The sequence below is a fragment of the Wolffia australiana genome, chromosome 9, assembly GCF_029677425.1.
Source record: "Wolffia australiana isolate 7733 chromosome 9, ASM2967742v1".
NCBI lineage: Eukaryota > Viridiplantae > Streptophyta > Magnoliopsida > Alismatales > Araceae > Wolffia > Wolffia australiana.
Window position 1 is genome coordinate 12,676,092 of NC_135843.1, and position 18,096 is coordinate 12,694,187.

The 18,096-nt window shown below is 42.1% G+C and overlaps 1 protein-coding gene across 5 annotated transcripts; it reads left to right on the plus strand.

Moving 5' to 3' along the window:
* Window positions 1-2,468: 2,468 nt before the first annotated feature.
* LOC144707715 (protein SUPPRESSOR OF K(+) TRANSPORT GROWTH DEFECT 1) lies at window positions 2,469-16,607 on the plus strand. 5 transcript variants are annotated; one of them, XM_078580939.1, is made up of 9 exons: window positions 2,469-2,609; window positions 2,702-3,213; window positions 3,833-3,938; window positions 8,698-8,896; window positions 9,112-9,180; window positions 10,361-10,435; window positions 14,999-15,097; window positions 15,173-15,328; window positions 16,232-16,607. In XM_078580939.1, exons 2-9 carry the CDS (start codon window positions 2,742-2,744, stop codon window positions 16,355-16,357), a joined length of 1,302 nt encoding a protein of 433 aa, XP_078437065.1. In that variant the 5' UTR covers window positions 2,469-2,609; window positions 2,702-2,741; the 3' UTR covers window positions 16,358-16,607. The 5 variants fall into 5 exon arrangements, with proteins under 5 accessions (XP_078437065.1, XP_078437066.1, XP_078437064.1 ...); XM_078580940.1 differs by having other exon boundaries at window positions 2,492-2,606; XM_078580938.1 differs by having other exon boundaries at window positions 2,498-3,213.
* The last annotated feature ends 1,489 nt before the right edge of the window (window positions 16,608-18,096 follow it).

Consider the following 18,096-nt stretch of genomic DNA (forward strand, 5'->3'; position numbering starts at 1 on the left):
TTCAATTAGTATTGATGTGTAATGGGGATCATTCGAGAACATCTTCTCCAATACCATCACTACCTTATCTAGGATGTATCTACATCGTCTTTGTTGACTCAATCTCCTCCTATACAGAGGGCAAACTCCCATCTTTACCACTCAATTATTTTTGAGTATTTCTTACCGTCTCCAAGTTAACACACAATACTAATGAAGAAATATTTCATTCAGTGAACTTAAATAAGACATGGTGGCACGATTGTCTTAAAGGCCACATAATATCCATCAATCACCCACTTGGACTAAAGGTTCAACAAGTAAAATATTTATAAAATAAGAAATGCAGATAGTTGAGAAGGATCACAAGCAAAGATAAATCTACATGTGATAATCAATACATATATAGTTGGGAAAGATAAGATATGAATAATTAATAAATGGATGGATGTAGCTGAATGTCAATGGGTGGAAGCAAATAGACAGATATGAATGAAGGGATGATGTTGATAAGAAGAATCACAGTGGATCCTTATATTATGCAAAGATCAAGGCAATTTGAGACAGTGGAGGATCAAGGCACTTCTCTTTAACTCTCTACCTTCAATCGACCATCAACACTAAGACAACTACTTGGATCTTGAAATCACTTTTGTTCACTCGGCCTATTAAAGTAGGAGCAATTCCAAGATGATTCCAACACTTTTAAAGGGATCTATTCATATATCTAAGTGTACGGATAACAAGCGAATGGGAAGAAGAAGTTACACTCAAACTTTCAGTTCATAACACGTTCTATATTGTTGGATATTACAATTTGAAGTTGAATCATTCTCAACCCTCTAACTCTCTCTCTCTCTTCAGATTGCCAGCATGGCACAAAAATTTAGGAAATTTTGGAAAATCATAAACTGCTATAATTTACTCCAAAAAATATTTTTTAATTCATAAAAATATTATGAATACATAATTTGACTTTAAAAATCATATCTCTTTGAATTTAATGTCAAGGAATTCTGAAAAAATATACTTCAGTTTATAAATTATTTTCATCATGACTATGATGTCGTAAAAATCCATAAAATACCCAAAAAATCAAAAAAACAAGAATAGCTTCTTGAAAATAGATTTAATAATTTAAGCTTGATAACATGCATGTAAAATCATTTAGTGCAAGTAAACATAGAAAAATCATGATTAATCTAGTGGGATGTATAATGCTAGTTGAAAAGGATGCATAGGATGGAGCCACTGTAGACTGCTTCCATACTTCATACTCCATTGTTGTAAGGTTCACCCGAACTATCAAAGACAATGCTGAAGATATCGAAGAGGGGACCAAAGGTTCTATAGTAGGGGCATCGAATACAACCATTTGAGCCCATTCTGGCTTACAGAAGTGCTTCTAACACTTATCAGGAGGGTGAATGGATTTGCCACAATAGGGACATGGGGGAAGGAGTCATAACATTTTTCCTCTAGAGCCCCTAGCAGTATCACATGCTTTGGACTACATACACCATCCCAAGGACAAGGGATGTCTATGGCAAGAGTAGATGTAGTCTAACTTGACCTAACCAAGAGGAAAAGTGGAGTGCCATGTTTCCTGGTTTGAGTGTATGGTTGAGTTAAGCAATTTTCTAGTAACTATTCACTTGGGCCACAGTGGTCAGCAGGTCAGATCAGGTTTCTAGATCCAACTTGGCAACATAAATCAATTTGCAATATAGTATATATATATAGAAGAATGATTTCAGTTAGTTGTATTAGACCCATCAAGATATCTAGATGGAGACTGGGTGTTAGGTAGGCCAACCCAAATACACAATCCAATCCTTGGGACAACTAATTAGAGGACTATGTTGATGTTCAAGTCGATTAAATGTTGAGCCGGACCGCTGACCCAACCAGATCTCCAACCCTAGTTGTGCATAACCCTATTCTTTTACCACAGTAAAATTTCTCATTAGTTTCCATTTCACTTTTATGGATTTGAATTTTCTCACAAAGTGTTATGTATTCTTGAAGCCTTTGTTGATTGACTATGACAAAAAAACATTATCATCAGCCAAAAACCTGTGATTGTCTGTTGCTTGAGTGATAGTGACTAGATTGTCATTGTCATTGCCATCCAGCATCATATAATAACAATTATGATGATGATTTCATCATTGTCTCTCATCTTCTCAGACGATGATGATGACGACAGGCAACGACTAGGACGAGAGATGAGGATTTCACCAACAGTGATGCCAATCACCGTGCTTAAAACTGCAAAAAATATTAAATTACACAAGTTAGAAGTTTTGTTCAGATATTTGATGTGATTAATCTCTAGGTTGCCAACTTTAGAAGACTATGTCAATGCAAGATTTATTTAAAATTTATATAAAAATATTTCACAATATGGCGTGAGGGATTTTAGAACTTTACTCCCCCTAAGAATAGACAATTTTCATTTTCTGCGGGTATAAATACCCGATCGTCTCTAACAATAAATTCTGTTCTTTCTCATTGGTTGAAATTCAAACTTCGTCTTTCCCTCGGACGAGCCCTAGTCGCTGCTGGGATTAGCGATCAAGCTGCTAGTTTCCTCTCCAATCTCTCCGATTTCGCAGATCTGATGCGTGGTTGATACGATCAATTCTTCCCTCTTCAATCTCTCCGATTTCGCAGATGTGATGCGTGGTTGATACGATCGATTCTTCCCTCGATTTCACAGATCTGATGCTTGATTGCGACGATCGATTCTTCGGAGAAAGATGTACAGCAATTTCAAGGAGCAGGCGATCGAGTACGTGAGGCAGGCGGTGCAAGCAGACAATGCCGGGAACTACGCGAAGGCGTTTCCCCTGTACATGAACGCGCTGGAGTACTTTCGCACACACCTCAAGTACGAGAAGAATCCTAAGATCAAGGAGGCGATCACGTTGAAATTCACTGAATATCTTCGACGGGCTGAGGAGATCCGAGGTGTTCTTGACGAGGGGGGCCCGGGACCTACGTCGAATGGTGGCGCCGCCATCGCCACGCGGCCGAAGACGAAGCCGAAGGAAGGGGACGATGGCGGCGGGGAGGATCCGGAGCAGGCCAAACTTCGAGCTGGTCTGAATTCCGCGATCATCAGGGAGAAGCCAAACGTGAAGTGGGAGGACGTAGCGGGATTGGAGAGCGCGAAACAGGCTCTTCAGGAGGCTGTGATTCTGCCCGTCAAGTTTCCTCAGTTCTTCACTGGTTTGTCTCTTTTTTCTTGACAATTTTCTCTATTGGACTGTCTTTCTTACTTCTCCGTGCTTTCTGCAAGTCAAGTTTTTTTAATTATTTACGTTTCAAAACACATTATATATTTGTTATTTTAAGAAAAAGAAGTGGTTGAATGTTCATAAGAATCATCTGTTTTGTCTATTACTTTAGCGAGGTCTAGTCTTCTCAATATTGCAGGGTCTCTTATTTGGTTTCTCTTTTATGGTTTTTCATAGACAAGCGACAACCTTGGAGAAATTTTTTCTTTTTTCTTCAAAAATAAAATGGTTGAACATTCATAGAAAGATGTGTTTTTTTTCAAAACTATACTTATATAAGTTTTGGTTCATATTATAAGTTTTGACTCTCCAAGTTCATGAGTTCCACTTTTCATTCATATTACAGTATTTTTTTGTGATCTGGTCGCTCTTTTACGGTTATTCCTAGTCGAGAGGCGACCGTGGAGAGTCTTTTTCGCTTTATTTGAAAAAGATTGCCCGACCGTTCTTGAAAAATATGTTTTTCCCTAAATTATCTTTAAGTGCTTTCCCGTTAGCATCAACGTTACAATTGTTTTGTGATCTAGTTTCTCTATTCTGATTTTGCACAGGCAAGCGACGACCTTGGAGAGCTTTTCTTTTGTATGGGCCACCGGGAACCGGAAAGTCATATTTGGCCAAAGCTGTGGCTACTGAGGCTGAGTCGACCTTCTTCAGGTATATTTATGGTTTAGGGCTTGAACCATCAAGGCTTGGCCATGTTAAACATTGTTTTGGAAAGTTTATTTCAAATATTTAATTTAATACACAAATATTTGTTGTTGTATATTATCTGCGTTGTGGAGATACTTCTGATAACAATTTCCTGGTGTTGCAGCACAATTTGCATTAGAATGCTAGTTTGTATATCCGAGAAAGAATGAAATATTGTTAAAACTAAACTTCATTACATTAATATCTCTAAAGATCTCTGTTAGGCCGCATCCTGTCCTTTGTAAGTGGGCAACAAGTTATAAGTGGCCCACCCACACCACTTATACTGTTCCTTTCAGTAAGTCAGCGCCAGCCCAACTTCTTATTGTTGGGCATGTTCCACCCTCTTGTATGCTGGTTAAATACCCGCTCGGTTAATGACTGAAGATGCGATTTTCTTCTGTCTTTGACCTAACAATAAAAGTGCCGCTCTGTTTAGAGTGGAGCTTGATTCTGTGTAATATGGTATCAGAGCAGGACACCTCAGTGTTGATTGGCTGAAGGCCACATGCTGGTTTTCTCGTTTCTCTGCAATGATCATTGTTTCTTTCAAATAACTCCATTCTTCTTGTTTCCTACAATTTATCCTCTGTCATAATCCCTTCCTTAGTTATTAGCGTTAATCCAAAAGAGCCAATGACAATGCTCTGCAGCCAGGGGTGCAGGGAGACAGCAAAGGATCAGAGGCGTCGATCAGCTGTTTCCCAATATTCAGGTCAAATTTGACAGGTTGAAGATGCTCAAGTGGTCCAAGCATGCCCAACTTTCCTTGGACGGCAGACAGTTGGGCCACCATCTAACAGATCCTCCTTTGGCTCCTAATGATCCATGTTACAGGTTTTGGAAACCAGAAGAAGCATTAGTGCATCAAATGAGAAGGGACTTCATCCATATGGATGATGTGAAGAGTTGTGGGACGATATTCAGAAATATTGCGAGAAGCAGAACCACGATTGGTATATTTATGAACAAAAAGCCCACGCTTTTTAGGCACGCTAAGTGACAGCATTATGACATATGCATCCAATTTGAAGGCTATCAGGAGGGAAATTGGTAACCTATGGCCTACTCAAAATCCCCAGGATTTTGAGCTCCAGTAGATTCTGAAACAGTGCATATTTAAATTCCTCAGGGGTCTTCATCCAGCATATGGATCTCTAAGGAGCCAGGTCCTTCAGAGGGAGTTCATTCCTGAGCTTGAGGAAGTCGTAGGACGTATGAGGAAAGAAGAGAGTCAACTCAATCTGGTGCCTAAGTCTCCGTCCAACAATTCCACTGCATTTGCCATCAAGTGGACTGATTCTTGACCAGCCTCAGCTGACACCTGGTCAAATTACCAAGGGCCTAATCAGGGTCAAGGTCAGTCTACCCTAATTGGCTTTGCACAATTGGGTCAAGGTCAAGGGCAACACAAGGAGACGAGAATAAACATGCCTTATTCTGTGCGTATTGCAGGAGACAGTGCCATATGAAGGAGATACCGGAAGTTGATCTGGAAGAAACAGAATGTGAGAAAGAAAGCGTATGTTACAATCTCACAGGCTCAGGAATCAGTAGATGCCTAGACAGATTGTGTCAACCAAGTCCAGGCTTGACTCAGCTCCACCTCTCTGGTTCAATCAGGCAAGCAAGAATTTGTGTCTGATTCTCCTATAGTTAAGTAGATTGAGGATTCAGGGAAGACTGGTCATATTGTTCCTAAAAAGGGAATTTTTCCTTAGGTATTCAGTCACCAAGGGGCCTCACATAGTTCAAACTGCTGGTGGAAGAACTCTTTCGGGATAAGGAGTGGGTGATTTCCAACTAGAGAAATCTGGTTTCAAGGGAGTTCTACATTTGCAAGGACTGCAAGTGCACCTTATACCATTTCTAAACTTGTATGTGATACTGCATGGCGCTTCATCCTTGATAACGATGACTCTTTTTTGTTGAAAAGGTGTTAACAAATGAGGCTGTGATGACTGCAGCACTCCTGTTGAATTGAATTCCCTTGAAAATCATCGGGTATGAAAGCCCCATTAACCTCTTTAGTTCGTCATTTCCCTGCATTAAACGTTTTTTGGGATTCGCTGCGCGGATCATTGTTTGTACTGTTTTTGTACAACAAGAATCTGGGAAGTTAGATCTGTTACGATCTGCTCCGTCTAGTAAGCCTGCTAGGGGCATTTTTGTCTTTTGCATTTCCTTTTCATATGCCTTTAAATATGTAGCCCTCCTCGTTGGAGAGCAGGACATGAGTTGCTAAGTAGTATTTCCCTTTGGTAGTCTCTCTCTTTCTTGACGACGTCCACTCTGTCGAGCTACATCTCCCTGGCGACGCCCACTCTGCCTCTTCACCGCCTTTCTCATCCCCTTGGCGTCATCCACTCCGCCAGGGTCAACCCCTTGATACGATCCCAGCTGGGATCTTATCAAGATCCTACAGCTCTTCGTTGTATCTTTGTTGGGTATTAGGTTAATCAAAAATGAAATCGGAGTTATGATCCTTCAACTTCTAAATGTTTTTTCTTAGCTGATGTCTCAGTTAATGAGATAGAAATGTTCTTCAATTTTGTTACACCAAAGATTGATTGAGTTGCTGGTTAATGATATGGAATTTCACTTCCTTCTATAAGGTGATGTGGAAATGTCTGATGTGTAGGCCCATGGAGAATAGACTGATGGTGAATGTTCAAGAATCGATGCAACAGAAGGGGACATAGTACTTACACCTGATGAGGTGGTTGAGCTAGCCATGGGTGAACTTATTAACCCTGTGATAAGAATATTCCAAAGACATCAAAGGGCAAAAAAGAGAAGAGATGTTGCACATGCGCTACTACAGCAGTGTGAGATGGAATTGTGAAAAATCTCGTGTGGAGTTTTCATGGCTAGCATTGCAAATTTTCCAGTTAATTCAGGAGTCTTATCACCCTGAAGGTAAGGCAGTCAAAACAGAAATGCCCAAGGCAGATGGAGATCCTCAGCGGCAACCGAGGGTGCCCATCATCAAGAGGATGAAACTGTGACAGCAAACACTGGTGTCAATGGCCAACGACTTAGGGTGGCCTACTGCCAGAAGGGTGGCGTATTGCAAATATAGTTTTGACGCATCAGGAAACTGGTATGCTTGGCTGCGGACTGGCTACTACTCTATTTGACGCCAGTTTAAAGATTGGCATCGGTGACAACAGGGTTGCCATTGACAGGACCTTATATGAGAGGTTAATCGGGATGCGTTTATATCTCAACCATACAAGCCCGTATATCTCCTTTGCCATCAGTCTTCTCAGTCAATTTTTAGGAGTACACCCCATAGATTTCATTGTCAGGTGTATAGAATCTTGTCATTTTTCAAGTACACCATTGAGCCAGGTGTCTTCTCTTCATATGGAAGGGAGGCCTGTCTTAGAGGCCTAAGCAGATTCTGATTGGGCTTGGTTGCTGGTGGACCAAACATCTACATCATGATACTGCACATTCCTTGGTGGCAGTCTTGTCGACAGGAGAAGCAGAAAGGAGGAGTTGGGCCTCTCTAATACAAAGGCTGAAATCCGGGCACTGAAGTATCACATCTCTGAATGTAGGTGGCTCAAACATTTGCTATAGGAACTTCAGCTGCACAAGGGTTATGGTATCACATTATATTGTGATAATCAATCGGCCATTGCCATGGCCAGAAATCCAGTTCAGCATGATCAGATGAATCACACAGGAATGAATCATAATTGCATTGTTGAAAATATTCATTGTGGAATTATCTGTCCTGTTTTTGTTTTTTCTTCTGAACAAAAGGCTGTCATCTTCTTTAAAGGACTGCTACATTACCGGTTCCAGACATTGATGTCCAGGCTGGGCATCGGTAATATCCACACCCAGCTTGTGTTGGGGGGGGGGCTGTTATGCCGTGTCCTGTCCTTCTTTGTTAGTGGGCCAAAACTTATAAGTAGCAGACCCAGGATATTCTGATCCAGTATAACTTCTTAATGTTTGGCCTGTCCCAACTTCTTGTACGCTGGTTACATACCTGCTCGGTTAATGACTGAATATCTGGGTTTTTTCTGTTTTTACCCTAACCCTAAAAGTGACGCTTTCTCTGAAGTGGAGCTCTATTCTAGCAGTCTCCTCCACCCATTCCAATTTTATGCATGGTAATTCACTTGAAAAGATTAAATAGTCAGATGACATGATATGTGAAGGCACTATTCTAAATTCATGGCTGTGCTCTGTGGGGTACATCTCGTCCTAGTGATGACAATGCCAAATCATAATCTTTAATGGAGGATGACAAATCATAATCGCATCATTATCATTCCCTCATCATCTCATCATTCATCTCATATAATCATATAATTTTCAATGCAATCGTCAATATAAAAGAATCAAATGAGGATGACTAATTGTCAATCATATAATTTTCACATCATCTGCTCAGTATAATTATCAGTCATATAATGGTCATGTCATATCCTTGTCATTGCCTTGTCATCTATTTCTTTACTCATCATTAATTGCGTGCCACAAACAGATGATGATGATGATGAATCATCACCTTTAATTCAAACCATTGTCTCGTTGTTACTGTCAATTCATCGTTGTTTGTCCCTTACAAAAATCGAAGACTATGATGATGCTGAATACGTTATTGTCCACCAACCCCTGTGAAGGAATTGTTTTCATTTTTTGTGTCTGGTTATGTCTGGTTATTAATTTTAAATTAATCAGACACTGATGATCTATGCAGTATTTCTTCATCAGATCTGGTCTCTAAATGGATGGGAGAAAGTGAGAAACTGGTCGCCAACCTGTTTGAGATGGCTAGAGAGAACGCCCCCTCCATCATTTTTATTGACGAAATAGACTCACTGTGTGGTCAACGCGGTGAGGGCAATGAGAGTGAAGCTTCTAGACGGATCAAGACAGAATTACTCGTGCAAATGCAGGTAGGTCATATTTTCAGCGCAACTAGTACCCAATGTAGTTGACTTTTCTTAGGTTCTATTGACTCCATTGACTTTGTTGGCAATCTCAAGTCTTTTATTGACTTAAACATGTTATTTGACAATATCATATCGCAGATAGACTGTAAAACTTGTGTTCTTGACGTTTTATATTGTTCTGCCATCAAGGCTGAATATTCTTGTTGGTTTTTTTTCAGGGCGTGGGTAACAATGAGCAAAAGGTTCTTGTGCTTGCTGCTACAAACACGCCCTATTCTCTTGATCAGGTTTGCCAGGAAAAAAAATTTCTTTTGAAAAATCGTATTTTTTTCTCACGTTTATGTGTCTTCGATTGCGACTGAAGCTTGGATGAATTATCAGAATTGTATAATTTTTTATTTCCTCAAAAGCTATTTATCAAAATCATATGTAACCTAAGATAATGCATTTCTTTGATTTTGAATGAAGCTGAGATCTCTCATTAAAAACTTGTTGTTTGGTTCCCTTTATAATTATGTTCTTAATAGAAATCATAAATGCTGTCCAAAATAATTTATTCTTGGATATTGGATGAAACATGGATCTCTCATCAGAAAAGCATAATTTTTTGTTATCCTCTAACTGTATTTTCTCAATAAAATCTTATATTTTGCCCGAGATGATGCATTTCCTTGATTTTGAATGGATCTTTATCTCTCATCAAAAACCTTATATCTTAAAATACTTTCTTAGTCGAAGTATAAATGCTGCCCAAGATGATGTGTTTCTTGGATTTTTTCATAAAGCTTGTAAGTCAAATTGGAAAATCAGAATGTTTGTTCCCGCTATATGAGTTTCTAAGTTAGCTCTCTGGCAGGTTTTCTATGTAATATTTTTTTGGCTCTGATTCTAAATATGACCTATAGCAGATAGCCTTAGAAGATGAATTTTATGGATTTTTTTCGAGCTTAAGATCGCTTTTCCCGTTGAAACACAGCCTCTTAGCCATCCTCAGGTTGGAACATATTCGATCAGGTACAGAAAATTAGGACACAAAAACGTAATCCACGGAATTTTCAAGCATAATACACTGTTTCTTGATAGGTAATCCACAGAAAAAACAATATTTTGCTCTGAACAAACCTCTTAGTCAAAAACCCTTCGAGCTGTCACAAAACCCTACGAAGATGCACTTCCTGGTTGGGTTCTGCGTCCAGGGGGCGATAATGATGATGTTGATGAATCATCATAGCCTACATGGTACTGAGTCATCAGATGATAAACTTGTCATTATCTAATCATTATCTCATTTTCTTGGGATTATCATCATATCAGCATTCCTATCATATCAAAATCAGATGGCAGTGATGAATTAGTTGTTGTCTGCCCACCCTATTTCCTGGACTCCCATCAAGCTTTAATCTTTCACTAGCAAACATAGTTTTTGTTTCCGTCTAGAATAAGTTGCTAAGTCATCCCATCTGGCAGGCCATTCGACGGCGTTTTGACAAAAGAATCTATATTCCCCTTCCTGACTTAAAGGCTAGGCAGCACATGTTCAAGGTACCTTTTCTCTTCCAAGCCCCTCATGGTTCTTTTTTCTTTTTTTAAAAAAAGAGAGAGATTCTGGTGAAGGTACATTTTCTCTTCCAAGCCCTTCATGGTTCTAAGTAGGTTTCAGCATCCAAGATGATGACGATGATTTGTGAATTCATCATCAAACTCGAAACGGCACATATAATGTTAGAGTACTGGAGCATCAACCACCAGCCCCACCTGATATGGGAGGTCAGGATTCTGGGAATGGGGCGGCCGGTGGCAAGAGGCGAAAGAGGCTGTCTAAAAGGGAAGGGGAGATGGTGACGGATGTAAAGGATGGGGAAGGGGAGGTGGAAGAGAGGGAGGCAGGAAGCAGGAAGGTAGCGGGGAATAATGTAGCGGAGAGCTCGCAAGTATCGGAGGATGTGAATGTAAGTGATAATGCAAGTGATGGCAGGATGGAGATCCAGAGTTCGGGAGCGAGTGACCAGAAAGGGGCTAGGAGAAAGGGCATAATGCGATTGCCCAGAGGGAGACGGCTATTAAGGGGTGATTTACTGGGTCGGAGCATTGGTTATGAGCGGCAGCAAATTTTTATCAAGAACGTCGACGGAGAGAAGATATGGCTGGAGGTTGGGAAAGGTGGGAGGATGCAGTTTCCCCGATAATGGATGGCAGTAAGAGTGGGAAAGACGAGGCGAGACAAGATGGAGAGGAAAGCAAATAAATTGAGAAGCAGGGCAATGGAGGAGAGTGTGATAGAGGAGACACTCGAGCCGGAGAGGGAGGCGGTGGTGACCAAGGTCGACAATGCAACACGAGACAGAATTGTGGGTGTGCTCGGAGGCTTCGTGGAGACTCAAAAGGACGGAAGGGGTCTGTGTCGGTCCCCATGAAATGCATATCATGGAATGTGCGGGGGCGCCGGGATGCCAAGAGGAGAGGGATTGTGGGGAAATACTTAAGGGAGTGGGGTGCCACAGTGGTGTGCTTGCAGGAGACGATGCTGGAGTGTGGAGCAGGGACTGGCGTGGGGTTGGAGGAAGTCTGCTGGAGGGGTTCTTGTCGGTAAATGCAATCAGGCGATCAGGGGGGGGTGCTGGTTGCTTGGAACGAGGCGGTCTTAAAGGAGGAGGCATGGCATGGCTAATTCACGGCGGCAGTAAGGTTGACACGAAATGATGGTTTGGAGATGGTTATAGCTTCAATGTATGGACCTGTGAACGTCAGTCTGAGGGAGGGGCTTTGGTTGGAGCTGGCGGAACTTGTGGAAAAATTTCGAGGGATGCCATTGTTGATCGGGGGGGATTTTAATGTGACCTTGAGGGCAGATGATAGGCCTAATGGAGGGGGGGGCGAGACCAAAGGTCGGAGGAGTTCTGGGCGTTTTTGGCGGAAGCAGGGCTGCAGGAGATGGGGCCAAGTGACTGTTGTTTCACATGGAGGAGTTCGGGGAGAGTAACGTATAAGTCCCAGCTGGATAGGTTCTTATGCTCAGTGGAGTTGATGGAGAGGTTCCGGGGGGTAGATGTAAGAGCCCTGCATAGGTCTATATCGGACCATACACCGATCATGTGGCAGTCCCATGAGGGCCATGGGCGGACCACATACTTTAAATTTGACAAGTCATGGTTACGAGAAGGGGGTTTCAAAGAGGAGGTAAAGGACATATGGCGGACACATTCGGAGCAGGAGCCAGGGGCGAGCAGATTGGCATCTCGCATTGATGGGCTTAGAGATCACTTGAAAAGCTACAGAAGGAGGATAAGGGAGGCGAGATGTAAAGTGAGAGTCGAGGCCCTCACAAGAATTAGAGAACTAGATGAGTTGGAGGACGGTCGGACATTAATGGATGTGGAGATTCAGGAGCGAAAGAAGTGGAGATGTGTGGTGGCAGAGGAGGATAGGAAGGTGGAAATGGATTGGAGACAAAGATCCCGGCAGCTATGTCTAAAGGAGGGGGATGCAAACATGAGGTTTTTCCACCTTGCAGCAAATGGGCGAAGAAGAGTGAATCAGATATTATCAGTGCAGGTTAGATCGCAAAGGGTTACAGGGACACAGGCAATGGGTCGAGCAATGGTGGAGCACTTTAGATCGATGTCACGGCAGGGGGGTTGGAACAGTTGGCTGTGGACGGGACAAGGGGCGTCTTAGTTAACACAAGGGCAGAGAGATGGTCTAGTGCGGCCTTTTGATATGGAGGAGGTTCAGGCAGCTATGGCAGGGCTGAATGGCGAAGGCGCCCCAGGACCGGACGGCATACCGGTGTTTTTCTACAAGGAGTTTTGGAGTGAGGTTAAAGATGATGTGTTCACCACATTGGGGGAGCTCAGGAACCCTCAAGCTAATATGGAAAGGATAAACAAATCCTTCTTATTCTTACTACCGAAGCGGCAAGGAGCCGAGAATGTAGGCGACTACCGGCCCATATCGTTATCCAACTCTATATATCTTATTGTGGCAAAGGTACTGGCTAATCGATTACAAGGGGTACTTGGGGACTTGGTTGGGCCGTTTCAGTCTGCTTTTGTTCCGGGGAGACAGCTGGCTGATTGTGCAGTCCTGGCACGGGAGATTATTGCTTCGTGGAAGAAGAATGGAACTAAAGGGTTCATGTGGAAGGTAGATTTTGCGATTGCATATGATTCTTTGGATTGGCGGTTCCTATGGGCAGCGTTACGAAGGAGGGGTTTCCCGGAGGAATGGATCAAATGGGTGAAGCGATGCGTGACGTCTCAGTCGTTTGCCGTGTTGGTAAATGGACGCCCAGAAGGGGGGTGGATCAGACCGCAGAGAGGGCTCAGACAAGGGTGTCCACTAGCGCCGATGCTTTTTGTTCTGGCAGCTGATGTACTAGCCATAAGTACTTCTTTGGTATGTGGAAGGGGTTGTATTAAAGGTTTTCAGACGCCGAGCCAGCCATTGGACATCCCTCTGCTACAATATGCCGATGATACACTGTTCTTCATCGAGGGATCGGTAGAGGAGGCGAAGAATTTGGCGGCAGTCTTGCGGGTGTTCACAGAGTGTTCGGGACTGCACATCAACATAGGAAAATCGGAATTTGTGAGTTTCGGCCTCTCGATGGAGGAGACCCAGTGTGCCAGTGCGCTTGAGACGCCAGTGGGTTCACTGCCTATGAGATACCTGGGGCTACCCCTGTCGGTTGATAGCCTACAACAAGCAGACTGGCAACCAGTGGTATAGAAGATGGAGAGACGTTTGGAGGGGTGGAAGCAAAGAGTCTTGTCGCGAGGGGGGAGACTAGTGCTGTTACGATCGGTATTGTCAGCAATTCTAACTTTTTATATATCCGTGTTTAAAATCTCGATGGGTGTTGAGAAACGCCTGAGCGGGATCATGCGGAGATTTTTTTGGAAGGGGGCAAATGCAGGGGAAGGACGGGTCATGGCGCTGGTGTCATGGAATGACATCTGCACGCCATCTAAACAGGGGGGACTTGGGGTGCCTGACCTAAATACACTAAATGTGGCATTATTGACGAAATGGGTTAGACGGATTGTGGGACCGGAGGATGACTTGATTAAGGAGGTGGTGAGGGACAGATACGGATCCAATTTAGATTGGGAGAAGATGATGCGTAATGAGCGAGGGGAGTCGGCTTTTTGGAGAGGGCTGAGGAAGGTATGGACTGTGGTCAAGGAGTTTTTCTGGGCTCAATTGGGGAATGGCACCGGCTTCAGGTTCTGGACGGACAATTGGTCGTCGCATGGACGACTCTGTGATCTGTTCCCTCGCCTATATTCCGTTGCCCGTCACCGGCATGCCTTGGTGGAAGAGTGTTGGGATGGAGTGCGGTGTCCAACTTTTGCGGCCATCTTATCTAGTCAACGGGTGGAGGATTTCTTACGCCTTCAGCAAACTCTGAGCAACTGGAGGCCAATGGAGGGGATGACAGATGGGTGGGTATGGGCATCGGGTCCGTTCTCCAGCCGAGGTATTTACCAGATTTTGAGACCACACCACTATGAGGACCCAATCATCTTAAGGGCATGTCGCTCATTTTGGAGGCAAAAGATTCCCTTAAAGGTTAGGGTGTTTGTATGGTTGCTAGCCAAGAAGCGGACAATGACCCGTGTGAGACGGCGAAGGTTCTTCCCTGCTGAATCCTCACTATGCCTTGTGTGTACGGAAGAGGAACAGGAGTGTGAGCATCTGTTCTTCCAGTGTCAGCTTGCTCGGGCGCTGTGGGCTAGCCAGGGGCTGGCAGAGGTTATGTCGAGCTTGCAGCTATGGGCCACACTGCCGCGGCGCAAGCAGGGGACTGACAAGGAGCGGGGGCTAAGATTCGCGGTGCTTTGGGCGATATGGACTCACCGCAACGAGGTCGTTTTCAAGGGGGCGGCAATGTCGGTGGAAAGGGCAAAAAATGATGTTGAGAGACTGGTTTTGTGTTGGATGAGGGGATGGATAGGGGCGGAAGGATGGGCTTTTTGGCCTAGACCCGTCCATGTGTACGGAGGGTCATCAAGCTGGGTGATCTTCTATATTATTCAAAAAAAAAAAATCATCAAACTCTAGCTCCAACTTTCTTAATCCCATTTCTTTCTCTATAACCTCTAGGTGCACTTAGGCGACACACCTCACAATCTCGCCGAGAGCGACTTCGAGTACTTGGCTATGAGATCTGATGGCTTCTCCGGCTCTGACGTGTCTGTCTGCGTGAGTAAGCGGACAAGTTCACCGTAGTTTTCCCACATTTAAAATGTGAAACTTCTGCCTGTTGGTGTTGGGCAGGTCAAGGATGTGCTGTTTGAACCTGTGAGGAAGACCCAGGACGCCATGTTCTTCGTCAAGAACCCTAATGGAATGTGGATTCCATGTGGGCCAAAACATCCCGGGGCCGTCCAGACTACTATGCAGGATCTTGCTGCCCAGGGCCTTGCCTCCCAAGTAATAATCTCTCTCACTCCCCTCCCCCTCCCCCTTCCTCCTTCCCTCTTTATGTCTATCTCTCTATTTCCATCTCTCTATTATCTATCTCTACTTTTGCATCTCTCTCTTTTCTATCCATCTCTTTCTTATCTATCTATCTCTATTTTTGCATATCTCTCTTATCAATCTATCTATCTATATTTTTGCATCTCTCTCTTATCTATCTTTCTATCTCTATTTTTGCATCTCTCTCTTATCTATCCATCTCTCTATCTATCTATCTATTTATCTATCTATCTTTCTCTATTTTTGTATCTCTCTCTTATCTATCCATCTCTCGATCTATCTATCTATCTATCTCTATTTTTGTATCTCTCTCTTATCTATCCATCTCTCTATCTATCTATCTATCTCTATTTTTGCATCTCTCTCTTATCTATCTATCTATCTATCTATCTCTATTTTTGCATCTCTCTCTTATCTATCCATCTATCTCTATTTTTGCATCTCTCTCTTATCTATCTATCTATCTCTATTTTTGCATATCTCTCTTATCTATCTATCTTGCTCTACTTTTGCAGCTCTCTCTTATCTATCCATCTCTCTTATCTATCTCTATTTTTGCATCTCTCTCTGATCTATGGATCTCTATTTTTGCATCTCTCTCTGATCTATGGATCTCTATTTTTGCATCTCTCTCTTATCTATGTATCTCTATTTTTGGTTCTCTCTCTTATCTATCTCTCTAACTACAATGCCATATACCTCAACCCAGAGTTTGATTTATATTCTCCCATCCCTTTATCTTAATACCACTCCTCACTATGAATCACCTCTGTTTTTATTTCTCTCTCTCTATCTCTAACTACAATGCCATATACCTCGGCCCAGATTCTGATTTATTTTCTCCCATCCTTGCAGATCCTTCCACCCCCAATCACAAGATCTGATTTTGAGAAGGTGCTCTCTAGGCAAAGGCCTACGGTGAGCAAACGCGACCTCGACATCCACGAGAGATTTACCAAGGAATTTGGAGAGGAAGGGTAAATGACTCTCTACCTCTCTATACCTCTATCTCTATCTCTGTCTCTGCATGTGTTTCTGTAATTCGAGGGCATCTCTGTCTATTATCATGTGTACTTAGGCAGCTTGTTTAAGGGTATCATTTTTTGCCCAAATCCATAGGCGATCACATCAGGTCATGTCATCATCTCATGTCATTAGGTTTTTGTATGTTGTTTTTTAACTTTTAAATCACGATGGATTAATTTGATGTCCTCCAGATAATTATTTTCAAGATATTTGGAGATGAAGGGTGAGGGACACACTCTCTCTTACTCTATCTCTATTATGCTTGGATAATTAGTAGAATTTATTCCTATTTAGCATGTTTTTCCTAAGGTTATTTTTGTGATTAGTGGAGAGCAAGAGGCAGAACATCCTTTCTATGGATAACTAAGAGAATGGGCTTGTTGAAAATTCCCAAGGTTATCATCGAGTTTTTTTAAATTTTATTTTATATATTTTTTATGGTTTTTGTCATTTTTTATTGACCTCCGAGTCTGACTGCAATATGAAAATCATAAGCCATATTTTTACACCCCCACAAGCTGAATTGATATATCTTATTCCCATCTTGATCACAAAATCGTGTTGATGTCATTGTAATGAAATGATCGGACCTTTTCTCGATGAAGTGACGATCAATCTCCACATGTTTGGTTTTATCATGTCGCATGGGATCATGTATGACACAAATTTTGGACAGGTGATCACTGTAGTTATTGGGAAATTCCATTTATCACATGTGATCTAGATATTTAAATTATGCATGTGTTGGACCTTGACATGTCTTACTCTTGGTGACTTGATAGTCAGAGGGGGTATAACTTTATGAACTTGAATTTTCTCATCATTTCATGTTCAAACTTAGCCCATGTTACCCTTTCAAGTAACTAAGAAATCTTGGTGTGATGCATGAATGACCCAGTACTGAGAAAATAATTAAACGAATTTAATAGAGAAAGGCCAATCTTTTGAGTAGCTTTAATTGCAATCCTAATTGACTGAAATTGCAGGAGGATCTCACTCAATTAATGAGTCCATTCCATAAAAATAAAGATATATCACCTCACCATTAAATATCAAATTTGTCTTGACGTTACCCTCCATCGATATTATCACTCAGATTTCTGCCAGCTCTAGTTATATCAACTTTTCTGGCTTCTGATGGAAAAATAGAATATGATTGCTATTGTACTTTTAAAAGAAGTTTCATACAATGCATTTGGGCTTTCTGTACTTTGCATAGTGATGTGCCAGTTCTTAAAAATGCAAGTGAATCAGTCGATAAATACAAAATAATCGCTCTGAGAAATTCCAATAATTAGTAAAGCAGAGGGTCAAGGCTGAATAACAGAGAATTCATATTTGGCTTGGTAAATAAGGTTGAAGTTGATAACGATGCGTAACTAGAATGAACAAAAGAGAATATGAACAAAAGAGAATACAGGGGGTGCACGGAAATGTATTAAAGCAATAAGAATATGGATAGCTATGATAATAGTGAAAGATTATATGATACCTAAGTAGAGAGAAAAAAGGATAATATTTCAGGTGAATAATGGAAACATCAGAGAAATTAGGAGATGGAAGGATATGATGATTATATGGAGGGAAGATAATAATAGTGTTGTGAACATTAGGTATCAGTCATGAGAAAGAAATATGTGACTCCATCAAAGAATAGAGAGGATAATGTGGACTATATATGATCGATGTGGGAT

Coding starts and splice junctions, on each gene's coding strand:
- LOC144707715 (XM_078580939.1), top strand. CDS start 2,742: ATGTACAGCAATTTCAAGGAGCAGGCGATCGAGTACGTGAGGCAGGCG. Junction 3,214..3,832: donor GTTTCCTCAGTTCTTCACTG/GTTTGTCTCTTT, acceptor GATTTTGCACAG/GCAAGCGACGACCTTGGAGA. Junction 8,897..9,111: donor AATTACTCGTGCAAATGCAG/GTAGGTCATATT, acceptor GTTTTTTTTCAG/GGCGTGGGTAACAATGAGCA.